Here is a 20,756-nt window from a genome sequence, read left to right on the forward strand (position 1 = left end):
ATACAAAACAACAGGGATGCACCCTTCATCCTTAACTGGCACAGGCATGTCTGCAGGACTCCTTACAAGAAGAAAGGTGTTTTCTATTGTCTAGCACTTGTTGCCATATTTGCTGATACTCCTGACACTGCTGTGGTATCCCCCAGGCCAGGCACTGACTGGGCCAGTACAAAGTGCCTTCTGAGCAGCCACCTATCAAAGCACTGCTCCAGCTGCCCTCTGGCCCCAGCTGTACTCACTCTGGGTCCAAACTGCTGCATGAAGTGGAGCAGAACTCAGGGAAGCACGCTCACTGCTCCGGAATCATTGAGGGGGCCCCACTTAAACAATCTTCAAGGAATTTGGGCATCATTAACCTGTTAGGTTACTTCCCGCTGAGTGGGGGTGCTGCATTCTTGGAAGTATTTTACCTCAACATTTCAGGGGGTCTTGGTTAATCAAACCACATAAATTTTCATTGAATCCACAGGTTCTCATCTTCTGCAGAGACAAAAGCAGAACCTCTTTTCCAAAGCGTCAAATCTTTAGGCCCATTTTTTAGAGTCAAAATACCTTTCTTAACAGTTCCCAGAATCAAATAACTTTCTTCAGAACACAAAAAACAAGACAATCAACACACTAACATATATCTGTGCATATTCTATCTTTTTGAGGCCTTTAATTCACCCTCCTTTCATTTCTTTATTACTTTCCTACTGGCTAATCTTCTGGAGGACATGCCTCAGTGCATCTCTGGGGATGAAAAAACACATATGTTGCGAAAAGGTTTACAGCTAGTAACTACCCGCCTACTGGGGCATGGCCTCATAGACTATTTACCCAGATATGGAAGTGTGTCCAGCCCTTTCTCTCATCCCCCTGGTTCCCACTTGGCTAGATCTGATTGTTTTGGATCTCATTTCCATTTGCTGTTCAAGCAGAGAATCCTGGTTTTGTAAGTTTTTCCCCTAAATAAGTAACAGTCTATCTCTCAATTCTGAGCCAGTGTGAGATTTCTTTTAAGTGCCTGATTTCTCTGCCCATCACACATACTTCTTTTAATCTGACTTGGCTTGTTCCTAGTCTGGAACATTTATACCCCCTCCCAGAATAAACTAGGGGTTAACTTGAGGTATTATTTGTATGAGATCTTCAGCTGTCTTTCTTGTTACTTCTGTGACTTGTTGCTTTACTTTTTGAGGCCTTTACTTCACCCTCCTGCCTCCTCTTTATACTGCTAGTCTTTTGGAGGGTGTCCCTCAGAGTATCTGTGGGGATGAAGAAAAACACATTACCTTCTCCAATATACTCCTCAATTGAGCTGACTGACAGGGAAACCCCATTCACAAATCCCCACTTTCCAGATTAAGGTGGGACCTCTTCTTGCTGTGCCAGCACAGCTTGGATGCCAAGGCTTGCGGGAATGCCGGGATTGAGACATGGAGGCTTCTTGTCAGGTAGAAGAACAGCAACCTTTATTTTTCACCAGCTAAAGTCTTTTATACCTTTATGCAGATGGCAAGAGGCATGCTGATCAGCCAGAGGTCAAGATCAGGGCATCGTGTACTGGGAACGCTCTGTGGAAATCCACCCGCCAGAAAGAACACAAACATCATTGTTGATTACAACAAGTTTAGCTGTCAGTCAGGGGGAGTGAGGGCAGCCAGATCACAACATGGGTCAAGTTCTTTAGGTCCCTTGTTTTTATTTGGTGGTTCTAATTTTTCTCATTACATTCACTATTCAGTGTGAAAACCTTCACAGGGAATTTCTGAGTTCTAAACATTATCTTTCTTGCTAAGAGTTTGTATATGAGCTATATTTCAACTTAAGAGACTGGATTCCATCCTGTCCTCTTTAGGTGGTGCTGTAACAGTAGAGACGAGACATGGCCTAATGGTTTCAGCTCCAGGGTGAGAAAGCCATTGTGTCTTTTGGCAAGACCATCCCATGATAAGAAATGTCTTCTCTAAACAAGCTTGAGGATCTATTTGTGTAGAGGAAAGACATCAAAACAAGGAGAAAGGCACACTGGAAAGATCAAATAGGTCAAAGGTCAAATAAGACAAGTTACAGTAATATAGAAGCAGGAAAATATACTTTGTATACTAATTTGCTACATCCATGGCTGTCACGCCAGTGTAGCAGAAATGCTGACTGGATGGACTGTTGCCGTAGGATTGGGATTTGCGTTTCCGGAGCTATGTCCCTGGCTGTCCCTTGGCAATCAGCTGTGATCATGATGCCACCTGAAGTTGCTACCTGCACTGACTCGACCTCTTGTCCTTGGCACCATAAGTCTGTCTTTTCCTTGTCTTTGTGTTTTTTGTGATCCGTGCATATTGCTAACAGATCAGACTATTCCAGGCAGTTGCGGATACAAACAAGACTGCTGAGGACATTTTGAGCTCTGCCCCACCATTCATTAAAGCTTTAAAAGAAGTAGCCAGTTCTGGGAATTGGCAGGGTTATCATTAGGATAATTCCTTGATGATGTGGAGCAAAAGGAGTTAATTTTACTAGGAAAAACCTTAGAAGCCTTCTATAGGAGAACAGTATTAGGCATTTGCCTGGGAAATACATGCAGTTTAACAGGAGGCCTATGCAGCCTTCCTTATGGCCAGAAAACCTAGGCTAATTACAACATCTGATCATGAGAGTCGGGAAGGGAAGGGAGTTGAGATTAATGGTATGAGATGAGTTTCAGACAAGTTTGAGATCATAAAATTTTCTAGCAGAAAGTTTTCTTAGGGAGATAGTAGCCTTCTTCTTTCCCACCCAGGAGCACAAGGTCATTAGCTCAAACCAGCGAGCCACCTGGTACAAGCTGATAAAGATGGCCTGGCTCAAGGGCAGTGGCCTCTCTGATGGCAAGAAGAAGGAGTTTAATTAATAAAATATGAAAGAGCAAAAGTCCTTGTACCCATGCCAAAGCATCTTCAAAGATTCTCTTTGTGAAACTGTTTTATGCTGTTCTTTTCTATTTTATAATTTGCTGAAGTATGTCTTTGCCAAGTTCCTTGTTTGTAAAGTATAAAAGCCTTACACCAACTGAAGTAAAGTTGCAGCAGCATAGTCAGCTACATTGAGTGTGTCTGAATGCCAATTCCTCGCTGATTCCTGGAATCTTCTGAGCCATCACCCTGTTCTCCCATGGTCTGAGTGGCTCACCTGAGCTGGTCCGTGGCACTAATTAAAATTTACAAAATATAAACAAGCAGAATCAAGTTTCAAAGATAGGAACTAAAATAAGTGAGAGAGTAGCTATAATAAGGAGGGATTCAAATCCTGTTTCTAGCCTATAAATCTAATACCTCTGTGTTCTAGTCTTGTGCATGTCTATTAAGGACTCACAATAAACTCACTGGTTCCCCAGAGTGAACTCTGGTAAAACTGTGTCTCCATTCATCATTAGGATCTTAAGAAAAAGGGTAGATGTTGCTTATGTATTTCCCTGGGAAATATTTTTTTTCAAAATCTGTCATAGAACAAATAGCAACATAGGCCATAGCCTGGTGATGGTTAAGAATATGTGTTTTTATCATGACAGACCATGCTCCAGCATTGCAATTCTAATAGCAGATGTTTGAAGTCAACTTTTCAATAGTTCAGTAACTTAACTGCAAGTGATTCTCTTTTTTTTGCTTTCTCTGCTGCCTTTTCTAGCTTTTGTTATTGAATTCCCAATTTCCTTGTGAGTATGACATGTTCTTTTTTATTTTTTCTTACTTTGATTGGTTGAACACAGAATGAGAGTTCCCCAAATACCTGTGCCCTAATTCATGAGAACTGTAAATATATTCTATCATTCCTGAGGTGACTCTTAATATGTCTTTAAGATTAAAAGTCTTTTAAAAAAGAAATTAATGTTGACTCATGTAGTTCATATGAATCTTTAAAAACAGGGGTGGAACACAAAGTTTGGTTGGTAGAGTGTTTGTCTTGCATACATAATGTCTTGGGTGTGATCCCTAGCATCTCATAAAAAAGCTGTGGTGCTGAATGTCTCTAATCCAGAAGTTGAGAAATGGAACAGGTGGAAATTTCTGGGTCATCCTCAGCTATAGTATGAGTTTCAGGCCAGTCTGAAACACATGAAACCTTGTTTCAATTACTACAGCTGCTATGTATTGATGCCTTCAATCTACATGGAGTTAGTTTAATGTAAGATAATAGATATGAGTATAGTTTCATTCTATGATATTGTATACATGTAGTTTTCTCAGCACCATTTCTTGAAGATACTTTCACCTAGTTTGTGTATTTGGTAACTTTGTCAAATATCAGATAGCTACAATTTGTATATTTATGCTTGAATTTTCTGTTTTCTTCTATTGGTTTACATGTCTATGTACCAATACTATACTGTTTTAATTGCTATGGCTCTGTAGTAGATTTTGAAATCTGAAATGGTAATATCTCCAACATTGTTCTCTTTAATTTGGATTGCTTCAATATTTTCTCCATTTCAAATGATATTGTCTGCGGGTTTCTCATATATAGCTTTTGTTATGTGAAGGTATGCTCCCTCCAGTCCTACCTCTCTAGGACTTTTATCAGGAGGTCATATTGGATCTTGTCAAATGCTTTATCTGTTTCTATTGAAAAGATGGTGTGATTTTCGTTTTAAGACCATTTACTGTGGGATAATGCTCTTGTACACTGTAAAGATTTGTCACTCATATTAATTTAATAAAACTTGGTTAGTAGACTTGCAGGAAGTATAGGCAGAGTAACCAGACTAAGAAAATTCTAGGAAGAGGAAAGGCAGAGAATCAGTTGTAAGCCAGACACAGGGGAAGCAAAATGATAATGACTTATTGAGAAAAAGTACCAAGTCACGTGACTAAACATAGACAAGAATTATGGGTTAATTTAAGTCATAAGAGTTAGTTACTAACAAGACTCAGCTGAGAGGCCAACACTTTGTAATCACTATAAGCCTCTGTGTGTTTCTGACTGAATGTCTGCGGAATCACACAGAAAAGAAACTTCCATCTACATCCATTGATGTGATTTATTACATTTATTGAATTGCATGTATTGAACCATCCCTGCATTTCCAGGCAAAACTAACTTGGTAATGATTTGATATATGACTGTGTGTTGATTATAAGCATTTTATTGATTTCTTTTAATCTATGTTCATCAAGGATATTATCCTGTAATTTCCTCTTTTTGTTGTGTCATTGCCTGCTTTGCGTACTAAAATAATATTGGTTTCATAGAAGTTTGGACATATTCCTCTGTTTCTATTCTTTTCATTAATTTAAGAATAGTGGCTGTATATCATTGAGAGTCTGGTAGTATTTAGCTGTGAATCCACCTGTGACAGATATTTTCTCTTTTTCCCCCTCTGCCACTTCAGCACAGCCTGGATGCCAATACAGATGGGGGGTGACAGGATTGAGACATGGAGGCTTCTTTTCAGGTGGAAGAAGAGCAACCTTTATTTTTCCCCAGCTAAAGCCTTTTATACCTCTACTGCTTCTGTGGAAAACCACCAGTCAGAAAGAACACAAACATTCTTGTCAATTACAGACCACAAGGAAGTTCTGCTGTCAGTCAGGTACAGTGAGAGCAGCTAGATCACAACAATTCTCCCCATTTTATTTTATAAAATAAATAGTGCCTTTCTTGTTACTTTGGGTGGAATACCTTGCCTGTCATTGGGAATAGCCATCTAATATTCCCAGTCTTAGGTGGCATCCTGACCCCCAAATATTGCCTGTCCATGGCTACCCAGACACATAGCCCTAAACCAAGTATCCCCAGGACTAGCAGCACCAACGAGCCAGACCAGCACTGCAACCATCTAGCATATACTAACTGGGTGGTAAAATCAACAAAAGCAGTATTCCAAACTTCTCTAAGATTATTTGGAATGTCCAAAGCATTGCTGACTCTTTCAGTGAGCTGGTTGACAGTCTCAGCCATCTGAACAGTCTGGGAAAGAGCAACTCCGACAGCAGTATCTATGGTAGCAAAGCTCTACTCCAGCTGCCTTCTGGCCCCAGCTGCACTTGCTCTGGGTTCAACTGCTGCATGGAGCAGAGCAGAACTCAGGAAAACAGGCTCACTGCTCCTGCTCTGGAATCATTGAAGGGGCACCACTTTAGCAATCTTTTAGGGAATTTGGGCATCATTAGCCTGTCTGACTACATCCTGCTGAGCGGGGGTGCTGCATTCTTGGGGGTATTTTACACCAACATTTTAGGGGGTCTTGGTGAATCAAACCACTTAAATTTGCAATGAATCCACAGGTTCCCATCCTCTGTAAAGACAAAAGCATAACCTCTTTCCAAAGCATCAAATCCTTAGGCTCATATTTAAAGTCAAAATACCTTTCTTAGCAGTTCCCAGAATCAAATATCTTTCTCCCGTCCAGAACACAAAAGACAACACAATCAACATACTAACATACATCTGTACGTATTCTATCTTTTTGAGGACTTCAATTCACCCTCCTGCCTTTTTATACTTGCTCATATTTTGGAGTGTGTCCCTCAGAGTATTTCTGGAGATGAAAAGAAAAACACATTACCTTCCCTAACATGCTCCTCGATTTAGCAGGTGGACAGAGTGACCCCATTCACAAATCCCCATTTTCCAGATCTCGGTGAAACTTCCACTTGCCATGCCAGCTCAGCCTGAATGCCAAGACTGGTGGGGGGGGTGGGATTGAGACACAGAGGCTTCTTTTCAGATGGAAGAAGAGCAACCTTTATTTTGCCCCAGCCAAAGCCTTTTATACCTCTACTGCTTCTGTGTAAAACCACCAGTCAGAAAGAACACAGACATCCTTGTCAGTTACAGACCACAAGGATGTTCTGCTGTCAGTCATGGGGAGTAAGGGCAGCTATATCACAACACCCCTCTACCCTTATTTAACTGGAAGGTCTTTCAAACCATTGTTATGGTTCAATTTAGGTTGCTGATCTCTTATTAAGTTTTGTCGTTTGTATGGATTTAGAAACCCATCTATTTCTTTTATATTTTCCTTAATGGGATTTTTAAAGTATTCACTTATATTCAGAATTTCTTTTGTTTCTGCTGTAGTCTCTGTTCATTTCTGATTTTGTTATTTTGGGTCTTCTTTTTCTTTCTTTATCAGATTCATTGATTGCTTTTATTATTTTCTTTGTTTCTATGTTATTAATTTCTGCTGATTTTAATTTCTTTCCATCTACATCATATGGGTTTATTTTATTATTACTTTTTCAAGTTCTTGAGTTTCATTATTAATTCATTTGTTCTTTTTTAATATTTTTATGTAGAAACTTAGAACTATATATTACCTTCATAGGGTAGCTTTTAATGTGTTCTCAAGGTTCTGTTGTATTCTTTTCTATTTAACTTAGTCCAAGGAATGTTTTTTCTTGATTTCTTCTTTCATCTATCCATCATTTATTAGTGATCTGTTTAATAGCCATGAGTCCATCTGAGTTTACATAATTATGAGGGATTTGTTGTCTGTTTAAATTTAATTGCAATATGGCTAGATAGGATACCAGAATTATTTAAAATTTTCTCCATTTGTTAAAGATTTTGGTTCTTTTGTTTAAGTATGTTAGAGATTCTTCTGTAGGCTGCTGAATAGGCTGCATTTTCCTTGGTGTTTTAGTGGAATATTCTGTAACTATCTGTTAAGTTCATTTGGTGTATGATATTATTTAATCCTAATGATTTTCTGTTCTGTTTATCTTTTGCTCAAATGACCTGTATATTGGTAAATGTGTAGTACTGAAATACCCTACCATTAATGAATTGATTTTTATCTCTGTCTTTATTTTCAGTAGTACATTTTTTTCTAAATTTAAGCACAACAGAGTTTGGCACTTATCTGTTTAAGATTGCAATGTCTTGGATCTATTTGCATTCTTCTACATGTTGACATTCACTTATACCAGCAACATTTGTTGAAGATACTTTTTTCCATTGTACAATTCTGGCTTGTCAAAAATTAGGTATTCATAGCTCTGTGGATTAATGTCAGGGTCTTCAACTCAATTCCATTCATCCATGTGTCTGTTTGTATACCAGTATCAAGCTGTTCTTCTTACGACAGCTCTATAGTAGAGCTTGAAGTCAGGGATGGTGATGCTTCTGGAAATTCCTTTATTGTACAGGATTGTTTTGGCTATCCTGGGGTTTTTGTTTTTCCATATGAAATTGGTATTGTTCTTTCAAGATTTGTGAAGTGCTGTGTTGAGATCTTGATGGGCATTGCGTTGTAGCTGTAGAATGCTTTTGGTAAGACTGCCATTTTACTATGTTGATCCTACTTATGCAAGAGCATGGGAGAGCTTTCCATTTTCTGATACCTTCTTCAGTTTCTTTCTTCAACGGCTTAAACTTCTTGTTATACAAGTCTTTCATTTGTTTGGTTAGAGTTACCCCAAGATATTTTATGTTACTTGTGGCTATTTGTAAAGGATGAAGTTTCTCTGATTTCTTTATCAGCCCTTTATTTATTTATTTATTTATTTATTTATTTATTTATTAATAGGAGGGTTACTGAATTTTTTTACTTGAGCTTGTATCCTGCCACATTACTAAAGGTGTTAATCAGTTATAGGAGTTCCCTGATAGAATTTTTGGGGTCACTTATGTACAGTATTATATCATCTTCAAATAGTGAGAGTTTGACTTCTTCCTTTCCCAATTTATACCCCCTTGATCTCCTTTTGTTGTCTTATAGCTCTAGTTAGAACTTTGAGTACTATATTGAACAGATATGGAGAGAGTGGACAACCTTGTCCTGTTTCTGATTTTAGTGGAATAGCTTTAAATTTCTTTCCATTTAATTTGATGTGGGATGTTGGTTGGCTGTGTATTGTTTTATTATGTTTAGATATGTTCTTTGTATGATAGGGGAGTTTAGCCAATCATATTTTGTTTGTGGGGCATGTTGTCCTAAGGCAAAAATTTACCTATAAACCTGGTGGGTGTGGTTTTTTTAGCTTTTTCTCGCCTGGCTCCTGGGTCTGGATGGATTGTTGGGATTTTGGTGTAAGCCTTTTTTTGTTTATTAAAGCTGTATAATTTGTATTAAGCTAGTCTGGTGGATCATTAATTACCAATCACACCGTGCCCCCTTCAATAGGCAATTCTCTTAGTCTTCAAGTTAGATAGATATAAATCCATAGTCATATATGTTTGTTATACTTATATTTAGGCTAATCAAGTTATTTAGGTGCATACAGATCATATTTAGTATAGATAGTATAATCTCCAACCTCTTCGAAGAGCTGTAGATAATGGCCTTTAATCTAATTCAGAATTCTGTAGTAGTGAGACACAATCGCTCCTGGCATCACTGATCTACTCCCAAGAGAACGTTGAGCACCAAAGGCACTCCACTTGGAGCGTGTCTTCTTCCTGGCAGAACTGGCCTTTGGGCAAAGAAAAAGCCCATACCTCAAAAACTGACAGAATTACAAAATATCCATAAATGGATAAAAACAGGATTGTCTTATCTTGCCAAGACAGGGTGAGAGAGTCCTAAAAGGTTTCTTGCCTTTGAAAAATGACATGTCAGTTACATCAGGCCTTAGCCAAAGTTGGTTGACTCAACATTGCAAACGAGACTTTGGGTGATTGCCCAGGTAATCAGTTGTCTCTTCCATTTGTTGCACATTTCAGAAGTTTCCGCTTGTACTTCTGGGCTACTTGAGTAAAATTATTTCCCTTCTCAGATCTTTGATGGAGTTTAAAAATTAGATAGTTACAGTTAACCTCCACATTATTTAGAATCCTTAAAATAAAATGTTTAGTAAAACTTTTGTTATATATTTCCTGCTTAAAATTGTTTGTTGTTTGTAATTTTATATTTATTATTTGTTTCTATTGTATACAATGGTATTTGGTTTTGTTCTGTCTTATTTTTGAAAAAAAAATGGGGAGATGATAGGGGAGTTCAGCCAATCACATTCTGTCCATGGGGCATGTTGCCCTAAGGCAAAAATTTACCTATAAACCTGGCAAGTGCACTTTTCCTAGCTCTCTCTTGCCTGGCTCCTGGGTCTGGATGGATTGTTGGGATTCTGATGTAAGTCTTCTTTCTGTTTATTAAAGCTGTATAATTTGTATTAAGCCAGTCTGGTGGATCATTAATTACCGATCGCACCGCGCCCCCTTCACTTGTATCTCTGATATCTTCAAGACCTGTGTGAGGTAACCCAGATCCAGAAAAACAAACATGGTATGTACTTACTCATAAGTGGATATTAGATATACAGCAAAGGACAACAAAGCTACAACACACAGTCCCAGAGAAACTAGATAACAAGGACGACCCTAAGAGTGACATGCATGGATAACCTTAGGAAAGAGAAACAGATAAGAACTCCTGATATAGGATTCACCTCTGAATGATGCAAATATGCTTTATTACCATTTGTTAATAAAGAAGTGGCTTTGAACTATGGTAGAGCAGAATATAGCCAGGTTGGAAATCCAAGCAGAGATAAATATGGAGATAGTAGCTAGAGTCAAGGAGACACCACATAGTTGCTGAAGGAGAAAAGTATGCTGGAAACTTACTGGTAGACCATATCCTTGTGGTGATACACAGATTAAAAAAATAGGTTAATTTAAGATGTAAGAGTTACTTAATAATAAGTCTGAGCTAACAGGCCAATTAGTGTTGTAATTAATAGAGTTTTGGGTGATTTTTTGGGTCTGGGCACTAGGAAATGAACCAGCAGTCTCCTTTTAAAAAAATGATGCCCAATGTGGGGCATGGATTCACATAAGACCTTAAAAGGCTTAAGAAAAAAAAGAGGGCTTCTAGATTTACAAAACAGGAGCCAAGCACAACTTCTTGGTAGCTGCATTATTTTCAGATAGGCTATGTTTGCTTGTGGCGAGTTGAGGCAGCTTCTTTAAGAGCCTGCTTCCTTATTCACCAACAAGAATAGCTGTGATTTTTTGGGGGGAAGTCTGACTATGGAACATTTAAATGAGGTTTGTGAGAAGAGTGCTACAAGTTACTCAATGCCAATATAAACCCACTGTGTCCCTGGTTCACATGGTGTATATACCTCAGCCATGTTGGATGGGGTAGAGACAACAGGCAGGGACATAATGCTGTTCCTAGCCACACCCACTTGGCATTTTAAAAAAAGGCATTCCTTGTAAGAAAAGAATTTTTCAGATACATAATAAAATAGATTCAGACCTCTAAATGAGAAACAGGGTATTTAAAAACTGTACATAGGCTAGGGAGAAAGAGGAAAGAAGTGACACATTTATAACCTATGTTATAGAATTATTTTTATAGTATTTACTTGTGTGACCTATTTTCTTTATTTTTATCTTTGAGCCCCCAAATACTATCTTATTCTCCTTAGTAAGGCTTTCCATTAATTATTGTAGTAGGATTGTTGCATTTTTCAAATCTATCTTCATTTCAGTTTAATTTCTCCTTAATAGTTCTCTCTTTACTAAGTTCAGATTTCAAATTTCTGGGTTTTATTTTATTCAGTTTTGATATGCATATTTGTATTTTCTTGGACATCATTCAGGCATTTATTCAAGTTGAGTAAGGTAGGGGGTTGCTATCTTTTTAAAGCTCATTGACTTCTTTAATAATATTTTTGATTCTTTTTTTAAATTCTATGTCCTGAGGGTTATGTAGGCAAGTCTTATTTTACAGCATCTCTGTAGGACTAGTGGGTTTGATGGGAGACATTCTGTCTGAGCCACTGCTTGTTTTTGTAATGTGATGTGAGCATGTGGATCCTTTTTGGTTGTAGGTATGATAGGAGATTCTGGTCTGTCCCAGGTTAGCTCCAGTACAAGTGCTGAATATCTGGATCTAGGCCAGGTAAAGCCAATATGAAGTCTGGGTCTGGAGCTCAACAATATAACTATAAAACTCAGTGGAAAGCCTCACAAGTATACTAAGATAGAACTCTGGGGCAAATCCTAAATTTTGCATATGTATAACTATAATGCTCCATTTTGTGTATTCATTCTTCAGAGAACTGTGGGATTATTTATAGTATAAGCAGAAACATTTGATTGCATAATATTCTGAATCTGAATGCTTGAAGTTGAGTATTTTTGTTTGACACTACTTTATTAAGTAAAGAATACAGCTTTGTGTTAAAAAAGTAAGGTGATAATAATGACTAAGAATTCATTATCAATAGGGAAGAAGATGTTGCCATGAGAATTCAACACCCAGCAAGAACCTGGAGAACTTCTAAGATAATCAGTGCACACCTTAATAAAGAGAACTGTGTGTTAATCTCTTGTAATTGCATATGAGAAGACTGGAGAACTCAGGATGCACAAATAACTACATCAAGAATGAGACCACAGAATCACTTTTATATTATACATCATCTTCACATTTGAGCATACATACTGATTATCTATGACACAATTTTAATAATTTTGAATATGTATGCAAATATATAAAACCAAGAGGCACTTCCAGTAATTCTGGCAAAAGGGAGTATCAATATAGTCTCTAAGCTAAAAAAAAAATAAAATAAATATAATTTATCTAATTTTCTTTCTGTACAGATCCTACTTTTTACAAAACTTTTATCAGCCATTAACTATGTCACTTAACAAATACTTGTGGTGGAATGATACTAAGTATTGCTACATATATTAAGTGCAAAATACAGGAGGCAAGATCAAATTGATTTCAATTGTCAAACAATCATTTAAGTTCCAAGTTTTGTGTGTTTCTAAAAATGAATAAACTTGGCAAAGATACTAATTAATGAACTTATTCAGGCTGAGTGTGGTAAGGAAAACATTGTCAAAAATCGTCATTTACAAATGATGTCCCACCACTATCACTTAAGTTATTTGAAAATAATGGGTGTTTCAGAAAGACAAAACTAAATTCATCCTATAAACATTATTACATAGGGTCGAATATTTAGAATCTGCTATAGAAAACCGCTCAATGCCTTTTTTCTTTCTCTGTTCACAAAGAAGCAATAATGGATCCAATCAATCACTCAATCAGGAACCAGAACACATTTTTCACAAGGACAAAAACTGCAAACTGACCATGTCTACCGAAATCAAACCCACTGGACCTAAATTAAAGTTTCTGCCATCAATACAGAAGGGTAACGAGAATCTTTTTTTTCCTCATGATTTTGAATTGAGAGCTCGTAATCTGTGTAAAAGCACCAATTTTCATGATGTGATTAGTAGGATAAAAACCTCCAGGAGGAGTTCAAGGGGATGTTTGTATTCAAAGATATTTCCAGCACTTTTTAGCTAACAGATCAGCCTTACTGGTGCAAAACAAAACAAAAAGAAAAAAACATGCTCTCTGTCCTACTGTGAGAATATGTGCAGTCAACTGACACTCGTAAATGCAAAAACCCAAGCAAATGTGATTTTAAAAAAATCTCATGCAAATATTTAACAGAGTACTCAAAATTAGTGACTGGTGAATAAATACATATCAAAAGTTATTGAACCCCTCCATTAACATGTAATATATAGATACGTTAGGGCTATTTTTTAAGGGCAGCAACAGTATAATTTTAGAATATGTTTATAAATAGCTAAAATGAAATGTCGGATATAATGGAGATTTTCTGAGTTAGAAAAATAACCAATTGGAAAATTTAAAAGAAAGTGACAGAACCCTTATACACGAGTAATACACACATACATACACACACACACACACACACACACACACACACAAAGAGAACAATTTAAACAGTTATTATTAATTTCACGTTAACATCTGAATATTTTGTTATGTAAAGGGAATGTAATTATTAGGAGCAAAGTTCCTTCTCTGCAGCAGAAGCTCTGATCACTAGTGTTTCCCACTCAGCAATGAGTAGAAGTGCTTGTGATCTGTAATGAAGTCTGAAAGGAATCATGGATGCATAAGGTCATTTCTCTCCAGGGCGAGTAACCAAATTGGCTTGGGAGTAAGTTAGACAAGGGTCTGGCTATGTAGTGAAGGTTTTATGTGGTCCTCAAGTTTTCTGTTAACTACTTTGTACCTCAGGTTTCATTATGGAAATGGGGTGGAGGTGACTAGGACCACAATATTAAAAACATTTCTTCCTTTGTTCCAAAGAAGAGAATTTCTGATTACACACTCTTTGTTAATATTGGTCCAGAGAAGTAACATTGGTGAGAAACTACTCTCTGTGTGGTGTCCTTTGAACAGACTGTTTTTTTTTCCTGTTGCTTAGACAAGTGAATTTCCTGCAATAATTTGCTTCACTTGTCAGAAGTACATCCGATAAAACTGGAAAATTTAAAGTAGCAAAGCATTTCAGATGCTCTTCTGTTACCTTTCTAAAAAAACAATTTCATATTCTACCCAGTGGGGCAGTAACACAGGGTCAGCCCTTCATCTGTGAAAGCCAAGATTAATGTTTAATTTTCTTAGTGCTGAAGAATTTGAGTTTTAACTATATTAAAACTGAGCAATTAAGATTTATCTGTGGTAATAGATCATTTATCATTTTTAATGTACAGTGATAAACTACTGGTTCATATATTTGTGCATTGGAATAATGCAGAGGAAATTTGATTGTAACTTGGGCACTTAAATTCTTTGGTAATTTTCCACAAATTTATTTATGAAAATGAATGTTTTACTTACATGTATGTCTGTGCACCATTTATAGGCAATTCCCAAGGACGCCAGAAGAGGGAGTCATATCCCCTGTAACTGAAGTTACAGACTGTATGAGCTGCCATGGGGACACTTAAAGAACTTTATTGAATTTACGTACCTATTAATCCTTTTGCAAAGCGTTTTCCCCTTGAGAGCATTAGGAAAATGTTAAATGCTGTAAGATTTCTCTTGCATGATATTAGTCTTGGTTATATCAAACTGTGGGCATTTTTGTACCAAGAGGCAGTCATTTATGGCTTGAATTTTAATCCAATTAAAAAAATTATAATGTGAATGTTCAAGAAAATAAGCCAATGTAAGTACTCTGTCAGTATTGACACACAAAGATTTAACACTAGTTTTTGCTACTTTTAATGTTGAAAGAGTCACTTCTTAATACAGAGCAAGGAGTCTAGGGTGAACATGGCCATACTGAACATTTATCTATAAGAGGAGGCTGTCTTTCCCCTGTGTGTCACGCCACTTTGCGGGGTATACACCTAAGATGCCAACACATGATGCTAAGAAATGTGGAGCCTTTAGTCCAACCCAAAAGTACACAGTCTATATACTGGTAGACTTTTTGACATTAAAAAACTCAAGGATCAAAGTTACCCTTTGAAGCAGCAGTTTGAGTCCCACCTACTTCACTTCTGCATCTGCAGACATGTTTAAAATATTCACACACAGAAAGTCAAATATATTAGTCATTGCATCTAACCAGCTGTTAGGGTAATTTACTAAAGTAACTATCAAGACTAACTCTTAGGTAAAGAAAAAAGTATTATGTAATGTAAAAGTAACACCATTTCAGGACATGCAGCGTATAAAGTAAGAACATGGATTAGTGATATCCATGCTGTATAGTGTTTATTAATGTGCTCTCTAATCATGGCTCCCTCGTGTGAGATCATGCAGTATTTCATTGCTCAGGGGGTATGGTGATGGCAGAAAATGACTTCCATTTCAAAGCACAAGGTTATCGAGGCTTTTAGTTATCTGGGGCCAAACTATGGACATACAAATTTTTGTTGTTGCCCCATTCTGTAGATTAGGACCTCAAAGTCAAAAAGAATTTTGACTTAGTCTGTGCAAAGTCACTGATTTCTGTGACTGTAGTAGTCAGCCAGTTGAAAAGGCAGCTTAATTGCTAATGGCACAAAAATCAAGAGAAATATCTAATGTGGATCAGGATTAGGAAGGAGGGAAGGCTAACAAGCACTTCCTTATGGTTTTCCCAGTGCTTCTAATGGCTACCCTAAGAGAGGATAGTGGAGGCCCCTGCTTCATGGAAGCACCAAGAGCAGGTCCCAAAGCAGAATAGACAGGACTTCTGGATTATTCATTTCCCATTGTTCAGGAGTTGTTCACCACACAAATACTTCACTTTTATGAAGAAGTCATTTCAAGTTTTAGACTTTATTTACAATGATAATTTTCATATTTTTATTATTTAGAAAATAATTTATACTTTTCCATCAGTTAAACAAATAATAGGCCTGAGTCTTGTGCCTTTTGCACAACTTTTACCTTCAAGAAAGTTCTCTGGGAAAGAAAGGCAGAGGGCACAGGGAAACTGCAAATATAGACATCTACTAAACAGTCGGCAAGGTATTCAGTTCTTCTCCTTGGGTTACTGGGGCTGCAATGGCTAATGTTTGTTCTGGACTCAAACCCAAGCAGGACAGAACAGGGCACGATGTTGGTAGAAAGCTGATGCTTTCTCCAACAAGAGACAATTCCCTCAATGCCAGATAATGACAACTAGAGAACATTCAGGACTGAGTTCATCTCCTACTGAGAACAAAACCAGGTCTTACATAAATGAGAACATTTTTTTTTCTTCAGTTATTTCTACTAAGGAAATAGTATTCAAAAGGTTAGCTGGCATCAATCACCATAAAGACATTCAATTAGTATGCTGAAAATAACATGGATAACATGCAGAATATGCTTATGCTTCCTCCACAGAGAGCAACTAGTTCCAATTTCTCCCACCACCGGTGCGTTATAGCTGTCTATGGAACTATCCTTTCCCTAAGTGGGTAGAAACCCTCTCGCTGGGAGACCTGAGTTTATCATTGGCACCTATATAGGCTCATAGAAAACTGTAGTAAATTGCATCAAACACATTGGCACCACAGGAAGTTAACTCTGAAGTTGGAGGTGAACACAGTAATATTGCTGTCAACAAGAAGCTGGACAACATCATTCATGGGAAACACTTTTGATGTTGTTTAATAGCCTTTGAGATTTATCAGGGTGGATCTCTAGGTCACACACTTGGTGGGGCTCCACCCTTTTCAGTTTGTTGCCTTTTGGTCTGAGAAGAATGACACTTGTTTGTTTGCTAAGGAAAAACTTAAACCTGTTTGGAGGAATGAGTACAATTCTGGAACAAATAGATTGAAATTGCTTTGGTCAATATCCTGTTATTTCATGTACCTTAAAACAAGCCAAATTAGGCAGTTTTCTGAGACCTCCCTCCCACCATGTAACCAGCCGGGCTCCTACTCTGATTCTGTGGCTTTATTCAAACTGCCATTATAAACACTCCCAACAAATTTGCCGATCCACTTACTCCATACATAGCTTGTTTGACTATTTACGTGTGCGATACAGACATGTATCCATTTGGAGATGGGAATGAGCATAGGCAGATGTAAAGGGCACGCAGCGAAGAGCTTTGTCTATCATTTCTGTTGCAGCAGAAGGGTACCTTTACCAAAGAAGGGTTCTTGTTTCACAATAGATTTATAAACAGAGATGCACAGACACCATGAAGAAAGAAGAAATGATTCAGGACTTGCTAAATGCTGAAGACCTGCTGTTAACTCAGAAATATAACGAAACATATTCTAATTGTGTGGATGAAGCCTTAATCTTTTCAACCCTCTTTGCATTAATATATTAAATAAAAATATGCCTTGATATATTTGATTTCATCTTTGTCTCTCTTGAAAAAATGCTAAGAATTACCATAAAATTATAATTTTGAACGGACGGGTACACTACCCATATATGGGAGACAAAGAGGTTTTTACTGTAAACAATCAAGGATGTAAAAGGGCAGAAATCAATACACAAGCCTTGAGGGTAGGTTGACTAGAATTCTGTGAACACAGAACTGAACCAGGAGCTACAAACAATAGAGTCCAGAGAGAAATGTTAACAAGTTGGTTAAGAAAGGCTTTCATCAGGGAGGGAAAGACATCAAATTAAGTCAGTCAGCAAAAGCTGTTGTCTTTGCAATGCCGCAATTTTAACAGCAAAACAACTGTATCAGATCATGACTCAAACTAGAGTAGCGATGGCAGGTGGCCCTCAGACGCCACAGTGAACCATCACCTAACTACTAGGTTTGGAGACAGCTACAATGTATAAAATGGTGATTAAAATATAACTACAAAATGTTTCCCTTTTCCCCCTCTTTTTTCTTAAAAAAAAGTTTACTATCTACAGAAACAAACAAACAAAAACTTTATATTTACATCACGGTAACTAGTCATGACATACGTAATAATATCCAATAAAATATTGAAAGTGAGTATCAACTTTTTAAATAGAGGTTTGGCTCACAGCATAAACAAGTGTAGAAAACAAAACAACCCAAACAATTTTCAATGGTCTGGCCATGAACAATAATCAACACGCCATAATCTTCCTTTCCAAAAGGAGCATGACCACGGACCAGACTGCAAAGCCATGCCATGCCATCACATGGAGTATGGAAGACCACAACAAGGGATGTCAGAGCAAACAACCTGCAACAGTTGCCAAGGGTCAGCTTTGCCAAGCCCTTAATTGGCATTTCACCTTCATCTCTTGTTATAAAAGAGTTTGTTGACTGCCTTTTTTACTATAACACGTCTTGCAGCAAATTGAGAAGACACAGGCTATCATTTCTAATGGTAGCATCCGGGGTCTTTCCCAGTACCCTTTTAAAACTGACTCCAGCTCCTCTTGGGTGTCCATCAGTAAAGAACGCTATTTCCTTCCATGGTGATTTGATCATAGGTGAGTGACACACACCCTTATACATTCATTAGGCAAGTAGACCAGAAAGCCTCTGTTTTTTGAGTGTGAGGCTGGTGCTAGGGCACCTCCACGTGGCAAGTAGTAGTAGTACCTCTCATGTGGCCCACACAAGCCAGCCCTCCCTCTGCAAAAGAACCTTCAGAAAAGCTAAATGGAGGAAGGCTGCCAATCAAAGACACTCCAGAAAGAACTTCCTTCTGTATATTCACATGTATTTCAACACCTGCTGCAGCTAGTCTATGAACAACTAAAAACACAAGCATCTCCCTTTACACACACACACACACACACACACACACATAAACACATCTCTCTCTCTCTTTCTCTCTCTCTCTCTTTCTCTCTCTCTCTCTCACACACGCGCGCGCACACACACACACACACACACACACACACACACACACTTACACACACAGTTGGCAGGATGCATTAGAATCCCAACAAGACATCCATTCCCTCAGTAGGGAGAAGAAAAGCTGGTCAGTCTTGAGCCTACGTTTGTTTCCTTGCTAAGCTGCACATTTCCTCTTGGGTTTTCATCCTTTAAGATGTCCATGTCACAGTGACCTCTATATATCTTAATATGACTGTTGCTACCTTGTGGAATCAGGCATCCTGGTTATCAGTGTGCATGTGTTACACGTGACTATAAGTCTTACATGAGCCTATGTGGGAGTCTATACACACACATATATTTCTCTTTTATAAAACGATCCTTAGTCGCTGGTGTCGCAGAGTGAAAGCTAGCCTTCAGCGCCGTCCCTTACTGTAAAAGGAAACACACAAAACGCGAAGGATTCCCCAAATGCTGTAGCCATTTGCCCGCCTTCTGGTATTCTACAGTGTTGTGTCTAAGTGTTGTGCTGGCTTGGAAAGTGTCCGGGACAAGTAATTTTGTATGCAAACATGGCTCGCTCTACCCATGGTCACAGATCTGGCTGTTGAGCTGGGGTCTCCTCAATTCTTGGCTTCCCCTTCTCTTCCTCTTCCTCCTTGATAGCCTGGATCTGCTCTGAGGGATGTTGCAAAGGGGCTGAGTCCAGGGACTTGTTCTCTAGGCCTGCTAAGCCCTGTTCCTCTTCAATCACTTTCTTCCACATCATGTGGTTCTGCAGGAGGTGCTGAGTTATTTGGCAGTAGATTTTCCTCCTTTTGCAAGTTTTCTTTCCTGCAAAACATAAACATCAGATTGAACTATTTTAAAGCTACATATATGAAGATTATGCTTTTCACCTCTACTCCAGAAGTAAATATTAAAGAGACATCTGTCTGTCTTTCTGTTTATCTACCCTCCTACTTCACTTGCTTCGCATGTGCTAACAATGCAGTTTTCTAGAACAGGAAAGAGAAGAAATATGACAATAAACTATTCCTGAGATAAATGTACATAATATTTCATAGTCAACAATGCCCACATCAGGTTCTGCTTGTATATTCTGCCCAAACTATTTGGAGATGTATGTGTAGTGCAAGTGCACCTGTGTGCATGGATATGCAGGTATGAAGGTCGGAAGTTGACATCATAACTTTCAGAGTACAGAATGATAACTGCCGCATCATGGAAACCCAAAACACAAGCCTTATCTCTATCACTGTCTACCTTGGTCTTTGAGAGAGCACCTCTCCCTGAACCTGGAGCCTGCCAATGGTCACGGGATATGCCAGGTGTGTGAGATCTCTTGAGATCCATCTACAAACGTCTTTGTGGATGGGCTAGGAAGTCTTTAGCTGGCTTTGTTATAAGGGGCAGTGGAAATTTCCTGCACCACAGAGCAGTGAGATCTAATTGTAAGAAATGTGTGTGGGAAAGATCAGTTAAATTATTTTGAAGTATTTTTGAACCACATAGAAACAGACAAATATTAAATTAAATAAATTCTGGGAGAAAGTAACATAGGCACAGAATTATGAAAAATAATTTGAGTTCTTTTTTTACCCTAGATGTCATCTGTTCATTGATCAATCTGATATGGACCAATTGGTGAGAGTTTTTCCTTCTTATGTGCACTTTGAACAAAGATTGACTTGGCTCAGTTTTCTTTCATGGCACTTGTGCTCTGTGTAAGTACACTTAGGAGAAAGAACCTGAGTAAGGATGCTGCTTTAGTAG

The 20,756-nt window shown here is 38.0% G+C and overlaps 2 protein-coding genes across 2 annotated transcripts in view; both read right to left on the reverse strand.

Annotated features, from left to right (window-relative positions):
• Slco1c1 (solute carrier organic anion transporter family member 1C1) overlaps nt 1-1,460 on the reverse strand; it is a 71,870-nt gene extending 70,410 nt beyond the window's left edge. Inside the window, exon 1 of the mRNA XM_048432528.3 lies at nt 1,275-1,460. The gene's annotated coding sequence lies outside the window, so the exon portion shown is untranslated. The remainder of the gene's footprint in view (nt 1-1,274) is intronic.
• A 10,838-nt stretch (nt 1,461-12,298) lies between these two features.
• Pde3a (phosphodiesterase 3A) overlaps nt 12,299-20,756 on the reverse strand; it is a 289,440-nt gene continuing 280,982 nt past the window's right edge. The window contains exon 16 of the mRNA XM_048432523.3: nt 12,299-19,814. Within this exon, the coding sequence (XP_048288480.1) occupies nt 19,573-19,814 (242 nt within the window). The 3' untranslated portion in view covers nt 12,299-19,572. The remainder of the gene's footprint in view (nt 19,815-20,756) is intronic.

Source organism: Myodes glareolus, chromosome 3 (genome assembly GCF_982192425.1).
Source record: "Myodes glareolus chromosome 3, mMyoGla1.1, whole genome shotgun sequence".
In the NCBI taxonomy this organism is placed as follows: Eukaryota; Metazoa; Chordata; class Mammalia; order Rodentia; family Cricetidae; genus Myodes; species Myodes glareolus.